The following is a 24,706-nucleotide window of genomic DNA, read 5'->3' as shown; positions in this document are numbered from 1 at the left end:
ATGATATTATATATCAGTGGCTACCCGGACACATCGATATTACTGAAATCAATTACCCGATGATGCAGCCCGCTGAGTCAATAATGTAACGAGTGTGGTTCCGATTCCTCTATAGAGTACTGATGTGGCAAGACAACTTCACTTGCTGGCTTGAGATCGTACCCATTTTGGTCGTCTACTAGCTTCCAAAGGTGTAACTTATGTGAACTTGATATTTCGCTCAAGCTATAGCTACCATCGCAACTTTCCCTCTCCGATGCGACACTGTTATGCCGCCTATGGTTCGATGTTGCATTCACAAAGGCCTATGTATACTCGTTTCGCATCGGTGTGGCAGACACTTCTACATGAGACTCCTGCGAAGCTGAAGAAACCATTGAACATGTCCTTTGCAGCTGCGCTTGCTACGACACCCAGCGATGCCAGCTCCGGATGGTTGTTTAACCAACTGGACTCTAGACCACTTTCTGCGCAGAAGATTCTGGGACCATGGACGCGTGCTTCTACAGCGCAAAAAGCGACTGAAGTGCTACTGCAGTATTTATTTATTTATTTATTTATTTATTTATTTATTTATTTATTATTTATTTATTTATTTATTTATTAACGAATACTGTCAGCCCTTACATAGGGCTACCACAGGTATGGAAAAAAGTACATGAAAAAAAATAGCGATTGTTCTAAGAACAGAACATAGTTAACAAATGTAATCAGATGTAACAAATTAAAGGACAAGATTGAAGGTATCAGAGAACGCAACCAATAACGCAACCAAAAACTTAATAATTGAATGCACTAGAGCATGCAGATACAAATATAGTATTATTAATTAATAACGAGGATATGTGCTAGGTGTTTTATTAACATATATATGGAACACAACAAATTTTCGCGACCACTTTTAGACTACGTGTGCTCCTCCGAATGTGCTCGTGATTTTGTGTATCTTTCTTCCCTCTCTGCTATCTATTTCCTCCCCTTCATCCGTCCCCCAGTACAGGGAAGCAAACTGGTCGTGCGTCTGGTAAACCTCTCTGCATTTTTTGCATCTCTTTTTTTTCTTTCTACCCCGCACTAGAGCGATCAATTTAAAAATGCGAGGAGTTCTGATCAATCAAATTGAATCAGGCAGGTCAAGGCCAAACACTTAAGTTTGTCGTCTCCAGGTGCTACATAAAAGAGGACGTGTGGTCTTCTGAGAAGATGGACAGTAGAGTGATGGCGTAAGCGCCTGTAAGAGGACGGTCGGCCGGGGATTCTGCTTAAGACACAGCGGAAATTCTGGATTTTCTTGAAGCTCTACTACCTGTTAGGGCTTATTTTCTTGTTTCGACAACACTGCAGCAACCTATAGAAGCTTGTGTTCCTTCCGTTTCTCTTCACAAGTTTTGAGCAGAATCAGGGCGATAATTAATCTCCCCGCATTTTCCTTCGTTACCCCACACTCCCTTGTCTACGCTCAAATATACAAAAAAGGAAGACGTATTTAGACACCAGGCACGGCCTCACGGTATATACGGAGGAACGAGGCGTGCAATCCACTCGCCATACGATCAAACGCGTGCATCCTCAGCGGCATGCTGCTCGTCAGCGGATACGAAGTGATGACGCCCAGGACATCCGCCGATGTCGGGACGGGCAGTTTCCTCAATATCTGCGGCCGCTCCTTCGCAGACATCGGTGTGCTTCCTCTCCCAGCGACGATGGCTCAGATTACCTCCGCACGAGAAACGACCGACGTGTCCTCCTCCAGGCAGTGCATCGTGCGAAGCTACTCTCTGATCAGGTGAGGTGCTCCATATGCTTTGCTTGTAGCCTTGCACGTTTTCTAAATAGTGTCCTATAGTTAATCAGATTTAACAGCATTTCATAATGAGAAATTTCATACGTTGTCCCAACTGTTCGTTTTGATGATTCCTTTGACCAGTGTAGAGAGCCAGATTTCAGTTTCCAAGGGACATGGTAGTGAGTATTCAAGTGTTGTCATTCTCAGAGTTTATAGGCATAGAAACACTGATCTTTTCAGCAAGAAATCGTGAAAGCTGAACGATGACGTTCTCACTCACTGCAAATACAGCGCAAAAAACACACAGGCAGAGGTAGTGGAAGCCATAACGAGTGCATGAGGCAAAGAACAAAGGTCTGTTCCAATCTTTGCACTTTAGTAGGCAAGTGTATAAGGTCAAGCATTTCTTGCAGTATGTCATACCATTGCTTCTTTGATTCGCATTTAATTAAGACGCGTGATAATCTGCCAATCGGTTGGTTTTAAATGCACTGCGATTGAGGCCCTGTAGAAGACCAAACCATACCGTATTCAGTTTCTTATAACTTTAAAAAAAGTTTTCTAATCAATACGATTACTACCATAATACGAAATATGCAAGTTTTATCATTATAGCTGGCTAACTTCCTTCCAGCTTTACTTTTGTGGGAAAATGAAACGCATGCATCCAACCTAGAAGTTTCTTCCGTAAGGACCGAATACAGTGGGCTTTCATCCGTGTCTATATCCATGTACAGTGACAGCGGTCTTATAAGAATATTTATTGAAGTTGGACCAACTATTTTTGCTATACATTCGCATACATGACCACCTCAACAGCCGTTTTGTTTTGTTTTTTTTTCTTCTGTACTTGCGTAGGTTGTTTACGCGAGGCGCGAGAGATGCGTAACAAGGACCATATAGAGTTTCCTAAAATTAACTAAAGGGGACTCTGGCGCTACGATCGTTCAGCGACCATGGGAATGATGGGTAATACACACATTTGCCTAGTCTTCGTACTTGCGGACGGCGAATCGTACTTGCGGCTTCGTTTACTGCTGTGTTTCCGTTTTGTTTTGAAAGAAAGATTCAACCCTTTGTGACCCAATTTGGAAAGGTAAGTCAAAAAAAAAAAAATGGGTGGTGAAGCGCAATCGCTGAACATTTGCTGTTTTTTTTTTCGTGAGAAAACAGCTTCAAGCCACACGAACACACACAAAAGCAGGCCAAAAGTACGAAGTTTAGACAAATGTGTGTACTAACCATCATTCCCAAGCTCACTGAAGCGCCGTGCGTTGCAGCTCCCATAGACACTAGCGCCAGAGTTCCCTCTACTGCATATTAGGAAATTCTATGACAAGGACGAAAAACGCAGGACAAGTGAAGCTTTCAACTGACATTTCAGTGGGTGGTAACACCAAATATATATAGCTGTTGTCAAGAGAAAGACAGGAAAGGCATGAAAGATAGGCACCATAAAAAAACTAATCGATCTAGAAAGACACACTTTTGCGCTGACAAAAGCTATGAATCGGTACCAACTAGCCCTTTCTCAGTGTTTCATTAGTGTATTGATTGATTATTATGTGAGGTTTAACGTCCCAAAACCACCATATGATTATAAGAGACGCCGTAGTGGAAAGCTCCAAAAATTTTGACCACCTGGGGTTCTTTAACGTGCGCCCCAATCTGAGCACACGGGCCTACAACATTTCCGCCTCCATCAGAAATGCAGCCACCGCAGCCGGGATTCGATCCCTCGACCTGCGGGTCAGCAGCCGGGTTCCTTAGCCAGAGTAGACCACCATGGTGGGGCAATTTTTGTGTATTGCCTTGTCGTGCATTTTGTAGCATATAAAGTACGCTTTAGTGTATTTGACTGTTAATTTTTTATTCTTGCAAGTTCGAAGCGGCTGATTCTTTGTTTCTCTGAACACGAAATTTACTAAAAGCGAGAGACTAAGTCACAAACATTATTACACGAGCTATTAGGTTAAAAGATTACCTGCATGTATTTACATATAGTCTCTTTTTTTTAAGAAAAATAGATCTTCTAGGCTATATTAGTGCATATCGCGGCCTGTTTCTCTACCCTGATGAAACACAATCTTTGGGAATACTATCAATCTTTTTTGGCGGCTAAACAAGTTTCGGCCAAAGCTTCTTATGATATAACCCTTCTCTTTCGGAATTTCGGCTAAGATTATTCCAAGGACGCCTTCTTGTTTAATCCTTTTCCATGTCTTTTATTAGCAGAGTAAATCTGTCAGGAACAGCAAAAATATTTAAAGTGATTTAGAAGGAGCCAGCCTTCGAATGCCGAATAAAAATATTCTGCTGAAACATTTGTCTCTAAGGTATTAGCATGATATAGCGGAAATATCGCGCACTATGAATGTATTGGCACGAGTGTTTCAGCCGCCGCAAGGTCTGTTCGAAGTCGCAGCTTGTTTCTCTGGCAGTCAAAGTGAACTGACCGGAAATAAGGCCGATTTTTGAAAGAGCAGTGTAGAGTTTTTTTAGAGACGCACTTTATATAATGGTTAAAGCGTACTTGGAAATGAAGGACGCATGAAGTGTTTTGTTGTCCGCTTCCCAAGCCTACTGCTTCAAATCACTCGTAAATAACTGAATACACTTCTGGTACTGATTAAGCAAATATACTTCCACGTGTTTGTGTCCGATTGTCGTCATCTTATACTGTGCCAGTATAAGATGACGTGCCACAGGAAGCGCATGCGTCTTATTAGCTCGGCGGGCGAGTTCATGTTTCTGTTTTATTATCCAGTAACTAACTGGTAATGCTTTTATAGATGTGACCGTCCCCCGTTTACGTCATACACACGTGGTGCTTCATGATTTAATTTAAGACAGTGCAACGCAATAATTTTTCATCCCCGATTTGACGCGGCAGGTAGTTTGAGCAAATAAAATAAGTAAGCTATATCCTTTATTACGAATCATTGCTTGTGTCGTTCTGTGCCGTATTACTTCTGTCGCGCTATTTACAAAAAAAAAAAAAATCTGCACACAATCGACATAGGACTACGTTCGGGCTCTGTTGTTTCTTAGATAAGGAAGTTATCACTTCAGTTTGATTTGACTGATATACAGGGTTTAACGTCCCAAAACCACCATATGATTATAAGAGACGCTTCACTTCAGTTTGAACAGTTTTCTTCTTTTAAGGTGAAGTCTCAAACAGATTGTAACTGATGGAAAGCGACCCAGTGTTTTGTGCCCCGGAAATAAACTCTCCTGTAATGAAAGACATAGCAGAAAGAGAACCGGAATCCAGCAGACGAGCAGCTCGTCTTGGAAGGCAATACGTTGAGAAAAAACAAAAAAACCCTCTGTTCGAGTGCGAGCATTTCCCAGAATTAGGCCACGACGTGCTCCACAGACACATTTTCATTTTCCTTTCTGTCTCAAGACACGCATTCTCTCTGCAACGTTTCCCCCTCCGATTTCTTTCTTTTCATAGTCGCATGGCACTCTTTTGCGGAGATTTTTGAAAACGAAGAATGTCGGCTGCAGCAAAGGAAACGCGGAAAGGGAGTGGGGTGCATCAAGAAGAGGTGGAGGAGAGAAGCAGTCAAAGTTAACAAGAACAAGAAATGTTGGTGATAAGAAAGCGGTCAAAACAAACGAACTTATAGAGCACGCTTTCGAGCAGAGTTTAGCGGAAGCGTAACGTCAGTCTGGCCACATATTCTTTTACGCATTTTTTTTTTTTTTTCATCAAATGCTCACTGCGAATTCAACGTGTGCACGCCTGACGAACCCGTGGCGTTCATGAGGGGGGCACAAAAAACGAGGGAAAGGAGGCGGACATTAAACTCCTCCCTATTTTTTCGCGCAACCATCTGACCCCACCCCCCAGAAAACACGTCTCCAAAAGATTTGAGAAGAGAGAGCGTACAAAACGGGAAAGGAGGTTCGGGGAAGAGCAAAAGCGATGCGCATCTTACCTCCTCGCAGGGCGCATCACCTTCTTGGCTCGTCGCGAGTGCTCTCCCGATCGCGCCGAAACGTCCCAGGCCGCGTCGGGATCCCCCTCCTCGCTTCGCCATCGCAACGTGCAAAATCACAACTGAAACAGGGCACGTACGAAACACGCAACCGCTGCTTTGATGCTGAGGACGTTATTTGGCGTGGGAGAGGGTGAAACTGCGAAGCGGAGGAAACAAAGATGATGCCTTCGAACCCTCCCCTCAAATAAGAGAGAGATGGAAAGAATGAAAAATGGGAGAGGGAATAACTGCCGCGCACGCTCGCATCAAAACTCCGGGGCTGTAGGGTGTTGGGGGGGTGTCACGTGGTCGTACAGGGGGAAACTGAAATAAACGATCATCCCTCTCCTCCTCTCCCCTTCTTGTTTCCATCTGCGCAAGCACGAAGTTCAAAAGAAAAAGAACACACGGTCAAAAGCAACCAAATCGGGGCGCTGTAGAATTACGCCAAGTGAAGGATACGAGCGAAGGAAAAAAAAAAGTTTTCTAAACAGAGGAGCTCAAACTCCGTGGCGTCTCCCGGTTGGTCGCCATCCGAATCGGGGCTGGATCTCTACCCAAGGCCCGAATCTGGCATTCCATTTTGAACCTGGGATTGGTACGGACGGGAGTTAGCTTCGACCGGAGGCTTAGGTTCGACTCCCTTGGGTGCTGGGTCCCACCGGCGTTTGTGTTCTACGTCCGGCAGCTTCCCGGTTCCGGGTTTGAGGTGTCGTCATCGAAAAGCCAGTGTCTACGTCGCTGAAGAATACGACTACATCTGAAGATTCCGTTCCGATAAAGTTACCGAAGACACAACTTCGCGCGTCAAGCGAGCATCTCTGACACAGAAGTTCAGACACATCGGAATATTTTCCCAGGTCTATAGAAGCGAAAGACGACACAGCTTCGCCAAGCCGTTGCTTTGTGCTTACAAACACTGGACGTTTCATATCTTGCGTAGGTGCCAAGCGAAATGAAGATTTTGAACTGCGCATCACGCTATCCTACGTAGGATTGATAGAGTCACAGGACATGTGCTAACTATTGCCACGCCCATGTTGTAAGGACACTGAAACGTGTGTGGACACAACTTTGTGAAGAAGATGAGCGGCTCCTTCTGCACACGTCACAGTTATATGAGGTAAGCCTCACTATTACTAGATTCTGAAGTCTGGGCGTTGCTTCAGTTGTTCGATGACAAACGTACGTTTGCTTCACACGCGACTTATCAGTGTTATCTTCCTTAGCTTGCTGCTTTACCTCTGCTCAGAACTTGAGATCATTTCCCTTTTCAGTCAGTGGCTCTAATATCAAGCTCACTTCCAATCTAAACTTCACGCTTTCAATCAGAAGTCGCACTGTAGATACGCACATTGTACTTATGTCGCAGCCGTATGTGACAACTGCACGCATCATTCCATATATGTTGCGCACTATATTTAGATCACTTGGAAACAAGTGAGAACAATTAGGTTAACAAGAGAATTCACTTATCTAAAACATTTCCAATGAATAAACGCACAAAATAAAACGATATGGTCAACGAGCACAACGAATTTCTTGCACTTCAAAAGAAAATTCAATACCTCCATTTGCCAATGGGGTCAGTTCTAAGTTGATCAATAGTGCTCTCAGAATTGTGCGGCGGCTTTGTAGTGTTAAATATGCTATGTTTTTTTTTTATAAACAAAGAGCTACGTACACTTAACGCGCCGTTTCGAGCCCTTTTACAACTTACCGCATCCCGCCGCGTTGGTCTAGTGGCTAAGGTATTCGGCTACTGACCCGCTGGTCGCGGGATCGAATACCAGCTGTGGTGGCTGCATTTTTGATGTAGACGAAAATGCTGTCCGCCCGTGTACTTAGATTTGGGTGCACGTGAAAGAACCCCAGCTGGTCGAAATTTCTGGAGCCCTCCACTACGACATCTCTCATAATCATATGGTGGTTTTGGAACGTTAAACCCCACATATCAATAAATCACCATAACGAGTTTTAACCACACATGTCAGCTACATGCAGTGATGCCCGTGAAGGCAATAGTAAGAAAACTATTGAAAATATGTAAATTTAATTTTAATTTTGTTGCTACACTGTTTAGTCCTGCTAATACCCTCAATGTCTCTTACAAGCTTCGCCGAGCCCAGCTGGTGCATAATAAAGTGCCCGACTCGGCTAGTTGGTTCTGCATACTTGTACCGTCTGCTTCCTGTCTATGGCCATGGTTTTTTTTTTTTGCACTGTTACCCTTAATTAACCAGCTGGTGCAGTCACTTCACAACCTTTTACCGCAAACGTGCGGGATGTGTAGTAGGCGTGGCTTTCGAAGCAGGCTTTTTTTTTAATTAAGAAACGCGAGAAGCTTTGGTATTGAGCCGTGACTTCGAACTTGGAGCTTACGAAATGTTTAGCCGACAAGAAAGAAGACATAGGAAAGCTTATACTATATCCAATCAGAGTCGAGTCACGCACGGGGCATCAATTTCGGAGCTGCCGCCGCAAGTCATGCCAGGAAAAGGAAGTGAAAGAGATTGTGTGATGCCCCGCCTTCCTCGCCGAGCAAACGGTGTGGGTCTTCTTTCAGGCGTGAAACTAAGTGAACAGGTGTTGAAGCTACGATTGCACCAGGGAAACGTCTGTGGGCCACGCAAACTAAACTGAAGGGACGAGAATGAAATTGGCATCTAGCGCTCTGAGGGTGAACAATGCGCTGGATGTTCCTAATGTTCGTATATATATATATATATATATATATATATATATATATATATATATATATATATATATATATATATATATATATATATATATATATATATATATATATATATATATATATATATATATATATATATATAAGATTTTTAATTTGAACTCGAAGAGGACTATGAAATTGTTGGAACTAAGCGCTGTTCGAATTATCAGGCGGGAGCTATAGAAGGAACCGACATCGCGCCCCAGCGCGCGTATAGAACGCTGAAGGAGCCACCTCTACACTTGTTTTAGCACAAGTTTGTGGAATGCCAAATGTACAATAAATTTGCACTCCCGCTTTATCTGGGAATGTAATTTCAAATTAAATGTTCCATACTGCACTTTGCATTCGAATCTATACAATCTCCAGCTGTATTACAAGCATTAAGCACTGATACATCAGAAATTCGCATTTGTTTAGGATCCAACGTCCCGTAAACTTTTGCTGTTGACAGTACAGCAATCAAAAATGCTACGGACGTCACACTGTGCTCATACCCAAGCCAGTGTGATACGGACGCTTCACGTATCGAAAAAAAAAATCAGCAACGAAAGAACAACAGAAAAACTTCTTTTCGGTAACCGAAAATCATTCTAGTCACGAAAAAAAAAGTGCCGGTGGTTTTTCTCTTTTAGCAAAACGCCAGTTTTGCCGTTTTGTTTTCTTCATCCAGGGGCTTACATAAGAATCGCATATTCTATAAAAAGAGCACCAATATACGATGACCTATAGGCCACAGCTTGAGTAAACGATGACCTATAGGTCACAGCTTGAGTATTTCAAGAGTGCTTCATGCGTGTCTCCTCATGCTTTAAGTTATTTCAGTAACGGAACGAAGTTACTCAAGGAGCGCTAGAAAATAAAGGAGTAAGACAGTTTTCAAGTATAAGCAATAATGTATAGAACGAAATCGTTGTCACCATTCTCGTCCTGTTTTAGTCCACTGCAGTTCGACGACCTTTCCGAATGATCTCTAATTTATCCTATTCCATGTTAACTGGTTGCATTTTATGCCTAAAAACTTTCACAGCGTACAACCCAGCGCAATTCCCGACTATGTCTAAAAGTTGAACCGCGGTGGACTTGGGGTTGTCGCGTTCGGCTGCTGACCCGCAGGTTGCGGGATCGAATTCTGTCCACGGCGACCGTATTTTGGAGGCAGGCGAAATCAATTGAGGCCCGTGTATTTCCATTTAAATGCACGTTGAGGAACGCCAGCTGGCCGAAATTTTCGGAGCCCTTCCCTACGGTATCTTTCATAATCATTATCGTGGATTCGGGGCGTTAGACCTCAACAGTTATAACTATGATCATTACATTTTATGGCTCAAATTTTACTGGTGTCGCCAGAGCGTGTAACGCTTCGCCATCCACGGCTAAAGTCTAAACGACTCACGGGTCACCGTCAATGGGCCTTCCATACGTACAAGCTAACCTTAACTAAGCCACGAACTGAAAAAAAAAAGTTTCAGTTGTTGGTAAGCCATTCAGAAGCGCTTGTCCGGTTTCCTCGATTCGCCCTTGTTTGTTCGTCCTTTAAGTTATAATAAACAATCAAACAACCCAGTTTGTCACATCCTATAAAAAAAAAAGGGGGGGGGGGGTGTACGATTTTCCGTAGAGAAAAAGAGGAGCTTTTTTTTTCAGTCGGCGAAAGCCCTGCTGATTATGAAGAACTTAACGAACCGCCCCCAGATTTTTATGAGGTTTACTTGAGCTGTTTGCTCGAAACTGCACCCAAGATACGTTACAGTTATAACTGCTTTTATAACAATGGTAAGTTTCGAATTCCGTGAGTAAGCGGCGACACTACCGCGAGACTCGCCGAGTACTACGCGATCCTCGGCGCTTCGGTTCTCCTGTTGCAATGTAGCAGTTGGGTTACTAAAGCTTGTGGTTACTAAAAAAGCATCACGCTTTTCAGCCGGGTTGCGTGTTCTTATAGTTGCCATGATTTCACTGTGATTCACTATGCGAATAATACATCTACAGTACTGTAGGTTATGAGGGTTAGATATCAGGAATTCTCATCATAAATTATAGCGTCAACGAAGGCATGCACGCGCTGAAACGGGCATAGTTACAAGGGTTGACGCAGGTTCATATCTCAGTTGCTGTAGTTTGGCATATGTAAGACTGTCTGCTGTTTTAAAGTAAGCTTCTTGAGAACAGCCGGATGATCCAGGTCTGTAAGTTGGGTGATGCAATCTCGATGTATAGCTCACACTCATAGAGACACACATGAAGGGCATCGCCTAAAATTTAGGTCGATCAATCAGTTACACGGGTATGCTGATTGCCGGCTGTGTAAACAGGGCCATCAAAAAGAAGAAAAAAACTCGGGAGGAGTGACGCATGTACAAAAGGCTGTTCTAGCTGATCTAACGTCATCGGATATTTATTGAACTGACTGCTTATTTCTTAATTTTTAGTACTGGTGCCGAGTAGTGAAATTTACCAATTTTTTGTGGCGCGCAACCTTTTTTGACGGACCACGACAACATGACTTAAGGTGAGGACATAAGATGCCGAAAAGCCGATACTCTAAATACTTGGCACCTAAAATAACAAACTTGGCAAAGAAGCTTGCGTGATGAATCAAACCACTAAAACGCAGGAACACTTACCAAAGTGCTAATATGGATTGGACGCGCCAGATATCAGTGCACATGACAAAAGCACGAATGAGACTTTGCGTGTGTACACCAAGAAATCGGGGAAACAGTGCACCGATCTGCTCACGAAAAACAAAAAGAAAAGAAAAAAGACGCGCCATGTTCACTTATGCAGAACATAGTAAGAAGTGCGCATGCGCGCGCGCGCACACACACACACACACACACACACACACACACACACACGCACACGCACACGCACACGCACACGCACACGCACACGCACACGCACACACACACACACACACACACACACACACACACACACACACACACACACAGCCAGCCTGTCTCGACGTTTAGGTTTTCCGCGCAAAGTTTTCTCATTTCTTTCCCACTGTAAGTAAACACGTATTTAGTTCGGACTCGCCCCACTAGAAACGGTTCTTCAAAACAAACGGGCGCGCGAATCGAGAGAGACAGATGGTTTGTGAGGAGGGGTAACCACGACCGGTTGTAGACGCGCTGATCCGGAAGGCGTGACGGGAACCAGTCCATCTTCCCAATTGTGTTTGAGAGCAGTTAATGCTCGCACACTGTTTCGGCCAAGCGGCCGCTGCGGAGAGTGTTTCGAAATTCTGTTAAGGAAGTGGGTGGGATTTGTTTCCGGCTGTCATTATGCATCGGGGTGTCGGTTTTTCGTCCGATTGCCGCCTCGAACGTCTGTTTGTACGCGGGCGTTTTTATGTGCTCGTTTCGTTAACACTTTGGTGTGATTGTTTAACAGTTGCAGACCGGCTGTTTCTAGGTGAACACAGTGGACGATCAGCTGAGTTCCGTCAGAGAAGATGTGTGATTATACAACGCTTAAGAGAACTAGAGTTCATATACTTGGATTCTCTGCTTAGCTGTGATATCAGAAGAGGTCTTCCTCAGAGGAAGGAAAAGAAGGGAGAATTGACTGACTGGTGTGCGCGAAAGACGTTTGACGGAGAAGCTCTGCAGAGGCGCTATAGCGCGTCCTCCACGGTAGAGCACGGATTATGGTGCTTAGCTGCTGACCCGAAGGTCATGGGTTCGATAGCGGCCACGTTGGTCACATTTCAATAGATGTGGGAAGGCCAAAAGCCGATGTACTGTTTCAAGTTAGTGCGCGTTAAAAAGAACACTAGATGGTCGAAATTCTCGAAGCCCTTTACTTCTCTTATAATCACATCGTTGTTTTGCCACGTAAAACCCCAGATGTGAGGGAGTTTTCGAATGGGGGCCCCAAAACATTCAGGCCTCAAGGGCATTTGCGTATGCACGCTTGCGTCATGCCGGAGGGAATAGTTTTCGACTAGGGTCTACGGAACTTTGGACACTCCCTTCATTCTGGCTCACTATAATACTGGGCGACAGCCGCCACTTCAGTGGGTTCCGTCACGTTTGTCTGACGTAAACTTTTTGGGGCGCGCTTTGGGGCTCCCGCTAAATTCGAGAAACAGCGTCCGCAACGCCAAACTCTGTTTGAGTCTCGCGCACGCGCAGTGACCTCGACGCTATTTCTTTGCAGCAGCAAAACGTTTAGGGCCCCTATTCAAATTCATGATAATATTTTAAGCGTTACTGCAAGATACATTGATATTATCCTATTCAAATTATTAATAATATTTGAGGCGTTAGTGCAAAACACATTGATATTACTCTCTTCCTTGAACATTTGCGCTACGTGGAATGGTTAAAATGACAAAATATGTTTGTACTTTGACAGACAAAATGTGCGTTGCGATTAAATAAATAATTGTTCTATAGTGTGCATATGTCCAAATCTAACTTTTACTGTTTAAAACACGTTGAAAGCGTCCTCAACAAGAAGGAAACGCTGTATGCGCAGATTATTTACTCACTCAGTTATTACGAGCACAACAATATATTTTATTCTTTTACACTATGTGCAATATTCACAAATAAGAGGAGCAATTTGCATCACCTAACGCTTTTCCCGGTTCTTATTGCCGAAAGAATTGTGCATGCGGTTTCGGAGGCAACAGCTGACGAGTAATTTACCGCCTGTCTTTTCCCACAGCATATCGTCCTTATTAAATTTGAGTTGATTTGTACAAGTTTTCAGTGTTTAAGATAAAAAGCTGGTGCATGACATTGCTGTTCTCGAAGTTATTTTGTATCAATGAATATCAGGATATTCAAACATACCAGTAAGAAAAGAAAACTAGATCAAGCATATAGATGTCGCGCAAGTCGCAGTCACTGTATCGGAGTTGGAATGAAACGATGATATACAACTTAATAGGCTGCCTTGAGGAGGCCAAGTTCACTTAGGAAACTTCGGGTCCAGCGAAACGGCGTGTTTCAAGAGTTTTAGATGCGGAGCATCTAATACTCGAGGCTTGTAGTGCGGCGCCGTCCGCAAGCTTCCTCCTCCTTCTTCCACCATCTGTGCATCCCTTCCTCCTCTACACACCGCGCGCGCTTCACTCCTCCACCATCTGTGCACCCTTCCTCCTCTACACACCGCGTGCGCTCCTCCTCTTCACGAACATTCGCTAGCTGTATAATGTAGCGCGCATGCGCCGTCACGCTTCGAGAACATCGGCAGCTGACGCGCGCGCATGCGCCGTCGCGCTTCGAGAACATCGGCAGCTGACGCGTGCGCATGCGCCGTTGCGCTTCTCCCCCTTCTCGAACATTCGACAGCTGACAGTGCATGCGCCGTCGCGCTGTATATATACTCAAGGTCGGCGCTCGCTCGCTCAGTTGCCGCTCGTCGGTTGGTTTGTACGGCGCGTCGACGTCCAAGGTCGCGGTGAAATGAATTCCAACGAATCCACAAACACAATGATCGACGTCCCTTCAACCAGCGCCGCCCTTTCGCATACGTGTGTACGTGTTCACTCATTTAACACCCCCTCCTACAACCACGTTAACCAATTTAGCCATCGACCCAAGTAAGTCGCAATTTAACACCCCATTTCACAACCACGTTAACCAATTTAGCCATCGACCCAAGTAAGTCGCACTTTAACACCCCGTTAACCAATTATATGCTCCGCATCCTCCTCAGTGTTCCCCCGAGGGAAGCTGCGGGCAATTTTTTTTGCTTCAATTCAAGCAACCATGTTCCTTTGCACTTCCACCTAACTTATCACAAGCAGTGTAAAACTTCATGCGATGTTTGTTTAATCGTCACAAATGTTTATTATCGCAATTCCTAAGCTGCCCACCGTGTTGGCCAAGTGGTTAGTAATAATATATGGGGTTTAGAGAGATGCCGTGGTGGACGGCTCCAGAAATATCGACCACCTGGAGTTCTTTATTGTGCACCCAAGTCTGAGCACACGGGCTTACGGCATTTTCGCCTCAATCGCGAATGCAGCCGCCGCTGCCAAAATTCGAACCTGCGACCTTCGGGTTGGCAGTCAAGCGCCATAACTACGAGACCACCGGGATGAGGCTCGGCCAAATGGTTATGGTGCTTGGTTGCTGACCTTTAAGTCGGGGGTTCGATTCGAACCTGGGTGATCGCATTTTGGATGTAAGTCAAATGCTATAGCTGCTATAGTGACTGTGCGATGTCACTGCACATTTATGGACACAAAGTGGTCTAAGTTATGCGGTGTTGTCAACTGCGGCGTCTGCTACAGGTTGAGTCACTTACGATGATTTTACTTGATTGATCGATATGTGGAGTTTAACGTCCCAAAACCACCATTTCATTATGAGAGACGTCGTAGTGAATGGCTCCGGAAATTTCGACCACCTGGTGTTCTTTAACGTGCACCCAAATCTGAGCACACGGGCCTACAACATTTCAGCCTCCATCGGAAATGCAGCCGCTTACGATAATTTTAAACTTATTCCGAAATGCGAACCACAAATTAAGCGTTTGCGAAGCTTGGGATATGTCTGTGCAGTGATGTAAGATGACGAAGACACTGTGCGATTCTTGTCGAAAAAAAAAAAACACGAATAGCGATGACGTGCGCTTCAACACATACGTAATAATGCATAATATCTAGATACATTCCGCCTCATTGGAATTTTAATATGAGCCACCCTAATTAGCACCACGCATATCATAAGCTTGTTGCGCAAAAGATAACATTATCTCGGGCACTTCGAGCAATGTGGTGCGGACGCAAGCATGACGCATAGGGTTTGAAAAATGTCCGATACGTTTACGCGAACCTTGCTACTGCTCTTAACACGCAGCTAAAGAGAAATGATTCTGGCGTTATGCGAGCTAAAACCACGAGATCGTTGAAGCCCGCCGCGGCGGAGGACAGTGCATTGCTAATGTTTAAGAAAGATGGTTTTCATCTCTTGTAGAACTGAGATCAAGTCTTATTAGTGGCATTGAAGACCGAAGATATATAATGTGGAATGCCCACAAAAAAGAAAACAAAAGCATTGGGAGATCATCGATTCATATGCACACACTGTTCAAAAATATTCGCAGGCCGACTACGACACCCCCTTTATATTGTAACCTTCAGCGACTGGTGGATGCGTGAACACAGCATGTTTTTGGCGAGAACGTTTTTTGCTGACGCTCTCGTTTGCTGATCCAAAAACGTTCTTAACTCAAATATCTTTTCCGTTACCAAAAAAAAAAAGAACACCAGGCCTGCGTGGAATTCGCAGCACAGTCGCAGCGAAAGCTAGAAGAGCGGCCTTTCAGAGCCTTTTCAAAACACTCATTGGGTAACTACTGCGAGAACACTTGCTTGATACCCGGGTATTAATAATAAACTTTTGGGTAATAGGCAGGCATTCGCTATGCCATTTTTCGTCATTCTTCTGAGAAGCGCGATATCCGCTAAACACTTGCAAGTGATTCCGTGCCAATTGTTTATGCAGTGGCTGACCACGATGAAGAATTATGGCTGAAGAGGGTATGCGCCACAGTTTATCAAGCAAAAAGAACAAGATTTTGTAATGTGTGAGCATTGGACGCCCCAATCGTTACGCTACTCGCATTTTGCGACGACCTCATGGTTGTTCTTTTGCTGTTTTAACACGCTTTATAAACTTTTACTATTAGCGTGATTTCTTTCTCGACATCAAGACTGCCTAAGGCAAGTTTGTCAACAAGTCACAAGCATCAGCGTAGCCCAGTGGTAGAATACGGGGCAGGCACCCAGCGGACTCTGGTTCGAGTCCCACTGTATCTTTGGTGCTAGGTTTGCCGACGAGTCACAATCACCGGCGTAGCTCAGTCGTGGAATACTGGGCTGGCACCCAGAAGACCCGGGTTTCGAGCCCCACTGTGTCTTTCGTGCTAAGTTTTTTTTTTTCAATTTCGCGCGAAGTGGTTACGGACACCGGCGCTGGCGGACAACTGCGCGTGACCCGAGTTGTGATCTCATAACAGCTTTCCCTGTAAACGACGGTGCTATAATACCGCCTTGAGGTAGTTTTATCTATTGCGGGCCTTTAGTAACAAATATAAAATAACAATTACGAAGAATATCTGCATAATGTATGCTGACGTTTTGTATTTATCCCGATAATTTTTGTTTAATGAGACGCTAGGCATGATCGGGAACGTTTTAAACCTCTTATAGTGGTCACGTGGTCATAAACTATATTCTAATAGGTGGTGGAGTATAGAGAATAGAAAAAAAAGCCCTTTCACACACTGCACTTTGGAAATAGCATGGACGTTGTAACATATCACCATTTGCGATGAATCTTGCTTGAACAAGAGCAGTGTTGGGAACAAACAAATGGACACCAAGTTCTCTCGTAGGAACATGCACTATCACATACCTTTCTAATTATATAGTGATTTTCAAACGTTAAACCCCACATGTCAATAAGCCTCACTGCTAGGGCGCACATACCTTTCTAATCATATAGTGATTTTCAAACGCTAAACCACACATGCCAATGAGCCCCACTGCTAGGGCGATGTGGTTATGAACACCGGCGGCGGTGGACAACTGTGCGTGACCTGAGTTGTGATCTCATAACAGATTTCGCTGTAAAACACGGCTAAAGGACGTCTTAGTCAATTCCCAGTGTCTTTCTGCATGCTTACAACATTTGCAGTAACAAAAATTGTAACCGGTTTTGTCAGCACAATGGTCTTACTTACCGTTATTACGAAGTACGGTGTCATTGCTTCAATGAGCAAAGGAAAAGTACATGTTCAACAGCGTCAAAAGAAGCTAAGTCATTGCCTACTGCTTCTGTCATGTTCACTTTCATGGCCTGTTTCTTTGCTTGCCTGTTTACTTTGTTTGCCCTTGTTTTCACCGCAAGTAAGGCATGGTCATACTTACTTTATTGTGATGCTGTCACAGTACGATTTTAACGACATTCCAAATGGAAAGCAACGTTCTCATTGGCTCTGCATGATGAACGGCGCAGACGACGAGGTAAGACAAACGTTGCATGAGTTCTTTTTATAATCTAAGTGCTTTTTGTTGCGATGTCATATTCATATGTTGCAGGGACGTAATACGGCAGTGAAACAATCAAATAGACTACCCTTCAGCATGTTGTGAGTTCAACAAGCGGATGGTTCTTCATAATCTTTACACATCATAATCACGTCTACATCTTCGTCATCTGTAAATATCATCACTTTGGTTTCACTCAAGCCAGGCTGAATAAACCAGTGGGCTGCAATGTTGACCTTCACGACATTCACTTATAACATGGCTGCTCAACGCACTATACCGGCTTTTCTCCATTTTTTTTTTCACGTCCGTATGGTCGCTTGCCGAGTTTCACTCTGGAGGTCTATTTCCTTTCGGCCCCTGCACCCTCAACAGCTCCTATCTCGGACCAATTTTCATCTCGTCTCGCACACTGCCGTCACTTGGCCTGCTTTAACATTGGTCTCTCTCTAGAAACTCGGAAGTCTCGCTACGACTCGTCTCATCGTGCTGTGACTTTTTATCCTGGTGACGAAGTTCTTCCATGGACTCCGCTGCGCGTCTCCGGCTTATGCGATAAGTTCATCAGTCACTTTTTTTGGGAATCGTTCACAGGGGTCAAACAGACATCTCCTGTCAATTACAGCGTTTCTCTCCACCGCAGTAATCCTGATCACCATTGCCGAGGGACAGAGATGGTGCATGTATCTCGTTTAAAGCCTTATGCGCGACGCATTTCATACTACTCTCAGGCGACCAGGCGGCCACTTCACTTGCGCGGAGGAATTAGTGTGAGCGAGACAAGTGAATGACCCTTCATTCTGTTTACATATCGTCATCACGTGTGTATCTTCGTCATCTGTAAATATCATCATCAATGTTAGTCAGCACAAGCCTGGTTGAATGGACCGGTTCCTCGTAGTATTGTGTTTCTTTCGTAGTAATGTGGTATGTTACTAACAAACAAAACCAATATATGACAACATTCTGTTTTTCTTGTATGCACGGTCGTCCGTCTGATGACCGTACTAAACGCACATTGAATAGTCCAGATTTTCATTCGCCTTCTTTGCAGACCCCAACAGAGTGGTTATAGAACAGGTGAATGACTGATCGTTCCGCAGTGGGATCCGCCTACGCATGTTATACTCCAATCAAAAAGCGTGCTTCTAACCCGGCGCAGTAAGCCAAAAATAACATAAGAAAGAAAATCTAGCGCCGTACTTGACCACTAGCCAGCCTCCGTTGAGTTTCCCTTCACCCCCGTTCTATAGCCTAAGCACACCTCCCCCGCAGATCTATCTCCACATGAAAGAAAAAAAAAAATGTGAATCTGTATAGGGCAGGTCGACAAGGGGGCCATTTGGATGTCCTGTCAACTCCTGCCTTTCAGCTTCCGTCATCCCGTTTAGTTTAGTTTATAGTTCTTTTTTTTGTACTTCATCTGAGAGCATATCTGATCTCCGTGGACAGGGCATTTAGCAGTCCACTCCTCCCTTTTGCTCCGCGCAGCGAGTCAAACTGCTCATGCGTGACAAGGTGTCCATTCTCCACGCGGCTTTAGCCGAAACGTCCGTCAGATTACGTCCAGGGTGCGGACGTCTTTCTCTCGCTGTCGCGCATCTGGTCCCGAAAGCATTCAGGCGCGAATTAGCGGGCCTCTTAGCAGCGATCCCTATCGTACGCTCTCCTGACGTTACGTTGATGTATTAGTGTCGCTGAGTGCGGACTTTGCCGGTGAGACGTCTGCACGCAAAACTGGCGTAGCACAGATGTCGTCTCCGATGGACGCACTGGCAATTGGATGTTAAAAAAAAGATCAATTTCACAATGACCGGTCGTTGCCCTTTAGGTCAATCACCTGGAACAAAGTTTCCGTGAATGCGCGAGTATACGTGGCTTTTCGCAAAATAATATTTCACAATTGTCTGTACCATAACACGCGTTACAATATCATTTATTCGGCATAGACAACTTACCATCGAATCGAGCGATTTCAGCTTTATTCTTGGCCTGTATCGACACTGCTTCTGTACACGCTACGAGTTTTACGCGAGGTAACTTCATCTCTAACGCAGTGGTTTGCTTGTTGGCATGTCGTGCCAGGATAACCTTTAGTCATTTTCTCGGCAAAACATCTTATCTTATCTTGACAGTGGAACAAGGGCTGCGGAGGTGGGCGTACAAATATTGGCGTTGTTCCGCACGCCAACTGGCGGTTGATTTTGGTTTTGCTATAGTTCACAATGTTACTGCGTTCAAAAAATTATATACATAAAAGTGTGAATGAAAAAAACATTAAAATATTGCGTTAATATTTAGTGTACATAATACATATCAAGAATATATATATACTCCCCCACTATACGTCTGGACGCCAAATTTCATTGGTAAACAGGCGTGCTGAGAAGGAGCGCTGCCGAAGAAATGAAAAGAAAGTGACTATATTTCTGCCAAGTAAACATAAACACATTACCTGTATTTCACCTACGACGTCTTTAACTCTCCGAGACTTAAATAAATAAACCGGCATTTATTTAAGAAAAGAAAATCGAGAAATTATTTGGTAAAATATTTCTTGACGTGGTAGCACTAATGCGCTCCGGTTTCGTAGCTTCGGCAGTGCTGTAAAAACAAATGAAAAAAAAGACTTGTCGCCGAGTGCAGTGTAGCTATCGTAATTGCGCTGCACTACACTAAGTGTGCTCGTGGTTATAAGTTGAGTATGCAGCATTCATTTTTTGTGCCGCATTCATTGAGTGCTGCATTCAAAAGTTGAGTGCCGCATTCAAAAGCAGCATTCATTTTTTTGTGCCGCACGCAGTGCCAAACATGAAGCTCCACTTTTGAGACAATGAAAAGAAATGAGAGACGCCGTAGTGGAGGGCTCCGGAATACACAGTGGGGCTCGAAGCCCGGGTCTACTGGGGGTCAGCCCAGTATTTAACCACTGAGCTGCGCTGGCGCTTGTGACTTGTTGGCAAACTTGCCTTTGGCAGTCGCGATGTCGAGAAAGCAATCACGTCAATACGACTTATAGAACGTTTTGAAATAGCGAAAGAAGAACAAGTCGTAGCACAATTCGAATAGCGTAACGAGTGGGCCGTCCAATGCTCGAACACTTTACAAAAGCTTGTTCTTGTTGCCTGATAAACTGTGGTGCATACCAACTTCAGCCACAATTCCTCATCGTCGTCAGTCACTGCATGAACATTTGGCACAAAATTCCTTGCAAGTGTTTGGCGGATACCAGGCTTCTCAGAAGAATGACGAAAAATAGCATATTGAATGCCGGCCTACTACCCAGAAGTTCATTATTAATGCGCTACTGGATATCAAGAAAGTGTGCTTGCAGCATAGTTAACCAATGAGTGTTTTGAAAAGGCCCTGGAAAGGCTGCTGTTCTAGCTTTCGCTGTGACTGTGGGGCGCCTTCCATGAACGCCTGGCGTTTTTCGAAAGACTTTCTAGATCGAGACGAATTGTAAAGAAATTCAATACATGATTGCTGTTTGTTCGTTATGGCACACACCAAATACAATTCAAGTCACCGGATTGCTTGAGCGACTACAACAGCCAGCCCGAAAGCGTGCTGTTGCTGCATCGAAGACCTACCTGGCTTTCTCACGCGATCAGTCACACGTTTTTCTGCGATTTAACCTTGAAATCACCGATACAAACCAAGAAGGATGGTGCCTTCTCTCGAATTCACAACCGCGGCCTTGGAAGAAAAGCCTGCGCACTGCCTGCGTAGGTCGAGCAAAAACGCCCAAAAATTCGTCGAGGCGTCAAGCCTGGAAGCCGCAGCACTGTTGGATCGACCGCGCTTGCCGAAACGGACGCATCCGTATACTGTACAGAGACGGCAGTCTCCGCAGAGTGATCCATAAGCGCGCCACAAAGCGACGCAAGCGACAAGCCGCGAACGAAGTCATCCATCATTTTCCTTACCGCTCGGGCGTTGCCTTTTATACATCTTCCCCCGCCGACCCCTTATTGGGCTGGGCCCGCGGTGTTGAGCGAGATTACGTCGGCGTCACCACCACTGAACTTATACGGCACAGTGTACAACAGCGGTTCTGCCAGCGGCCATCCTGACAAGTCGGCCATTTTGTTCATTCCCTTGTCCGGTATGCCGTCGGACTGAAGCGAGCCTAAATTTGGTTATGTAGCGCGGCGAGTGACCCAGAAATGTCTGCCAGGCGCAGACAACGCCACCCCGTCACACGTCGTCGACGCTGTGGTTCCACGGCTGTGCCACCCGCCGTGGCTTGGCTTGGCCAGGCTTCGGGCGGCTCGGTGCGCTTCATTACGTCTACCTTCTTGCCTGTCCTGTACGCTCCTACGGTTCTCTTCCTTGTTACTTTATACCGTATTTGAACGAGAGGGGTTGAGTTCAAGGACGGGAAAAAAGGGCAGCCGACTGGTGCGTACCATTTTAAACTCGCGCTGGCCTTTTCGTAGCTGAAGCTGTGGTAGACAGCTGTTGGAAAAATAGCGGTTAGGTGTCGACGCAGCCGATGCAAGTTCTGGATCAGGAAGCGCCGTCTGACAACATAGTGATAGCATTAAACGGGCGAGAGTGTTGAAACAAATTTTGAGCCAGGTATTGAGAGAAAGAAAAAAAGCGAAACACCGAGCAACGACGCGAAATAAAGGACGAGAACGAGAAGGGAATGTTCAAAGGGCGTGCACACAAAGGCAGCGAGAAATTCGCAAAAAGAAATGTGAACCTGAAGAGGCACAGCCTTGCTTAGATACATGTAGCACTCTCTTGTTTTGTTTTGTTTTGTTTTTTTTTAGTAAACGCTGGCCTTAGTCCGGAAATGTTCAGGGCATGGCGTTGATAGCTTGGCTATTTCTGGACGAAATCTGGAGTTGCATTTTGCGTGAGTTATATAGCGTGAATGAAAATTAATATTGCTGGAGTGTTAATTTTTCCTTCTTTTGAATAACTGTATTGCCCAGTGACAGATTTCACTTCAGTGCATCTGCGAATGATATCCTGTAACAGCCCGTATGTGCTTACAGTATTATAAATAAATAAGCAAGTAAATTAAGGTGTGGCCTATTACTTTGTGACCCGGTAAATCCGTGTTTCTGAAAAGGCCAGAATGAGCTTCTATTATTCAACTACGGCGTATTTAAAACGTACTAGAATGCTTAACTGGGCGACTCGTTTTATTGTCATAACATGAAAGGAGAGCCAAGCCTGGAGAAAGTGCGCAGCTAGGCAGACTACCTTGTTTCTCTTATGTTTTCTCTTTCTTTCCTCTTCTCTCATACTTGTTCTTTTCCCGGCTTTTCTGTCTTTTTTCCATTTATTTCGACTTATCACTAATATAATCGAGGCGCTTGAAGAATAAGAGGAAAAAGACGTCTCTTGGTGTGCGAATGCGCACTCTCACGGTTGATCCTGTACGCGATTTTGTGTGCTTGATGCCAAGCTTGACATGACGACGACAGGATACGGAAGCATACAATAGTGTGTGCCTCTTGAGTGATTCGCACCTAAATGACGGAACACGGAAAGACTATGAAAACGGGATAGGCGCTAGAGTGCTAGCAATGGGTGCGCTGCGCTGCATTTGCTAGTCCCGGGCACAGTAACAACTGTTTGGAACATAAAGTTTATTCCATACAACTTCCCCCCTCAAAAAAAAAATTGTTAAGCAGAACTACACTCGGTTTGTAGCATTATAGGAGATTTTCGTGGTGGTTTACATGCCGAAATAAATATTGCTATAGCATCGTAATCAGCATTTTGTTTTGAGAAGCACGGGTTGCTTTCCGGTTAGAATCGGAGGTTCACGTTTGTGATCTCGTTAAGGCGCCCTTGTTTTGCAAAGTGCTGCAGGAGCTTGACTCGAGGTAAAGCTGAATAAGTTCGTCGCACAACTTGTACGTTATTTCAGTAGAGCTGCATTGAGGAGTCAAACTGTACTGGTGAACGCCCGTTAACTCTGCCATAAAGAGAAACGGATAGGCTGACATTATACTGCAGCATTCGAACAATGATATTGAAAAGAATAAATTCTGCTTATTTTCAGAAAAGGCAACGGTAATTATTAAGCGCGGCCGTGACAGCAAGCTCACCGACCTATCGTGATAACTCAGCGACTGCCTTAATCAGATCTATCCTGGTTATGGCTTGAAAAAGCGTACGACGTTTAATCAGGCATTGAACCAGTACGCCTTTATCACATGTGCAACTCCGTGGGTCAAAAAACGAACACTGTTCTGCGGGCACAACTGCGGTGCATAGAAACGCCAATAAGTGGTATGCATATTGTTCTCATTGATTTGCGCGTAATGCTTTGTACATTTTGCAGTGAAACTGACGGCTTCTTTTGATCGTTGGAACGTTCCTTAACCTTGTATCAAGCTGTGTGCCATTTTTCTTGATGTTGTGTCACGAGGAGAGCGTTTGTTGTGTCACGAGGAGAGCGTTGTGTCACGAGGAGAGTCACCCCTTATGTAATACCCCCTACATGGGGGTCTTTAAGGTATTAAAGTGATGTGATGTGATGTGATGTTTAACAGTGACATATTTAGTTGTTTGAGTTATTGAAGAGGTGATAACGATTATTGAATAGCTGGTAAAGTGATAGCATAAAGAGCATGAGTCTGTCATTGCCTCTCACCTACCATTGTCTCTTCAGCAATAAACAGTCATCGCTAAGGCGCTCACTAAAAAAATTGTCTCTACTCAATTAAAAAGTCAACAATGGAATTAGCTCATTACAATATAATGATTACGATGAATTTGAAACTGTACCACGTGTGATAACGCATTGCTCGGACGGGCAAATGCTGATAATTTTAAGGGATAATAAATGCGCCTGCAACAAACACTCCTCCTCCAATCTTACTCTTTCTCCTTGCCCTGAAACAGCATACGCGCATACCTAAAGCTCATAACATCATTTGATTTGTATCTGTGTCCGTCCGCAGGGTAGGTGCAAAGGAAATTGCACCAGACTGTTTTTCGAGCACGAGGTTATTCCACCGGAAAGCGGCACATTCATCCGGAACTTCCCTGCAGCATGTCCTCAGCTAGAGCCTCAGCCCAAGGTTGTGCATGCCTTTCCTAACAAAGGGAAGCGCCGTTTCATTGACTACTTTCATGAGGTGTCACCACGCCATTAAGAGGAGCCGTGAGTTTTCCTCAGGTTAACAAACCCACTAATC

The 24,706-nt window shown here is 44.6% G+C and overlaps 1 protein-coding gene across 3 annotated transcripts in view; it reads left to right on the top strand.

Annotated features, from left to right (window-relative positions):
* Positions 1-860: 860 nt before the first annotated feature.
* The window catches only part of LOC142771534 (uncharacterized), a 29,212-nt gene continuing 5,366 nt past the window's right edge, over positions 861-24,706 (top strand). For 2 of the 3 annotated variants that reach the window (XR_012885975.1, XM_075873126.1), the window contains exons 1-2: positions 861-1,786; positions 24,470-24,589. Coding sequence is in view for 2 of the 3 variants with exons in the window: in XM_075873126.1 (XP_075729241.1) it covers positions 1,578-1,786; positions 24,470-24,575 (315 nt within the window). In the remaining variant the exon portion in view is untranslated. Of the gene's footprint in view, positions 1,787-8,635; positions 24,590-24,706 lie in introns of those variants that run through there. The other variant, XM_075873127.1, reaches the window with a different exon arrangement.

Source organism: Rhipicephalus microplus, chromosome 9 (assembly GCF_043290135.1).
Source record: "Rhipicephalus microplus isolate Deutch F79 chromosome 9, USDA_Rmic, whole genome shotgun sequence".
NCBI lineage: Eukaryota > Metazoa > Arthropoda > Arachnida > Ixodida > Ixodidae > Rhipicephalus > Rhipicephalus microplus.
The sequence above is the reverse complement of the archived record's forward strand: the minus strand, read 5'-3'. Positions and strand labels throughout refer to the sequence as shown.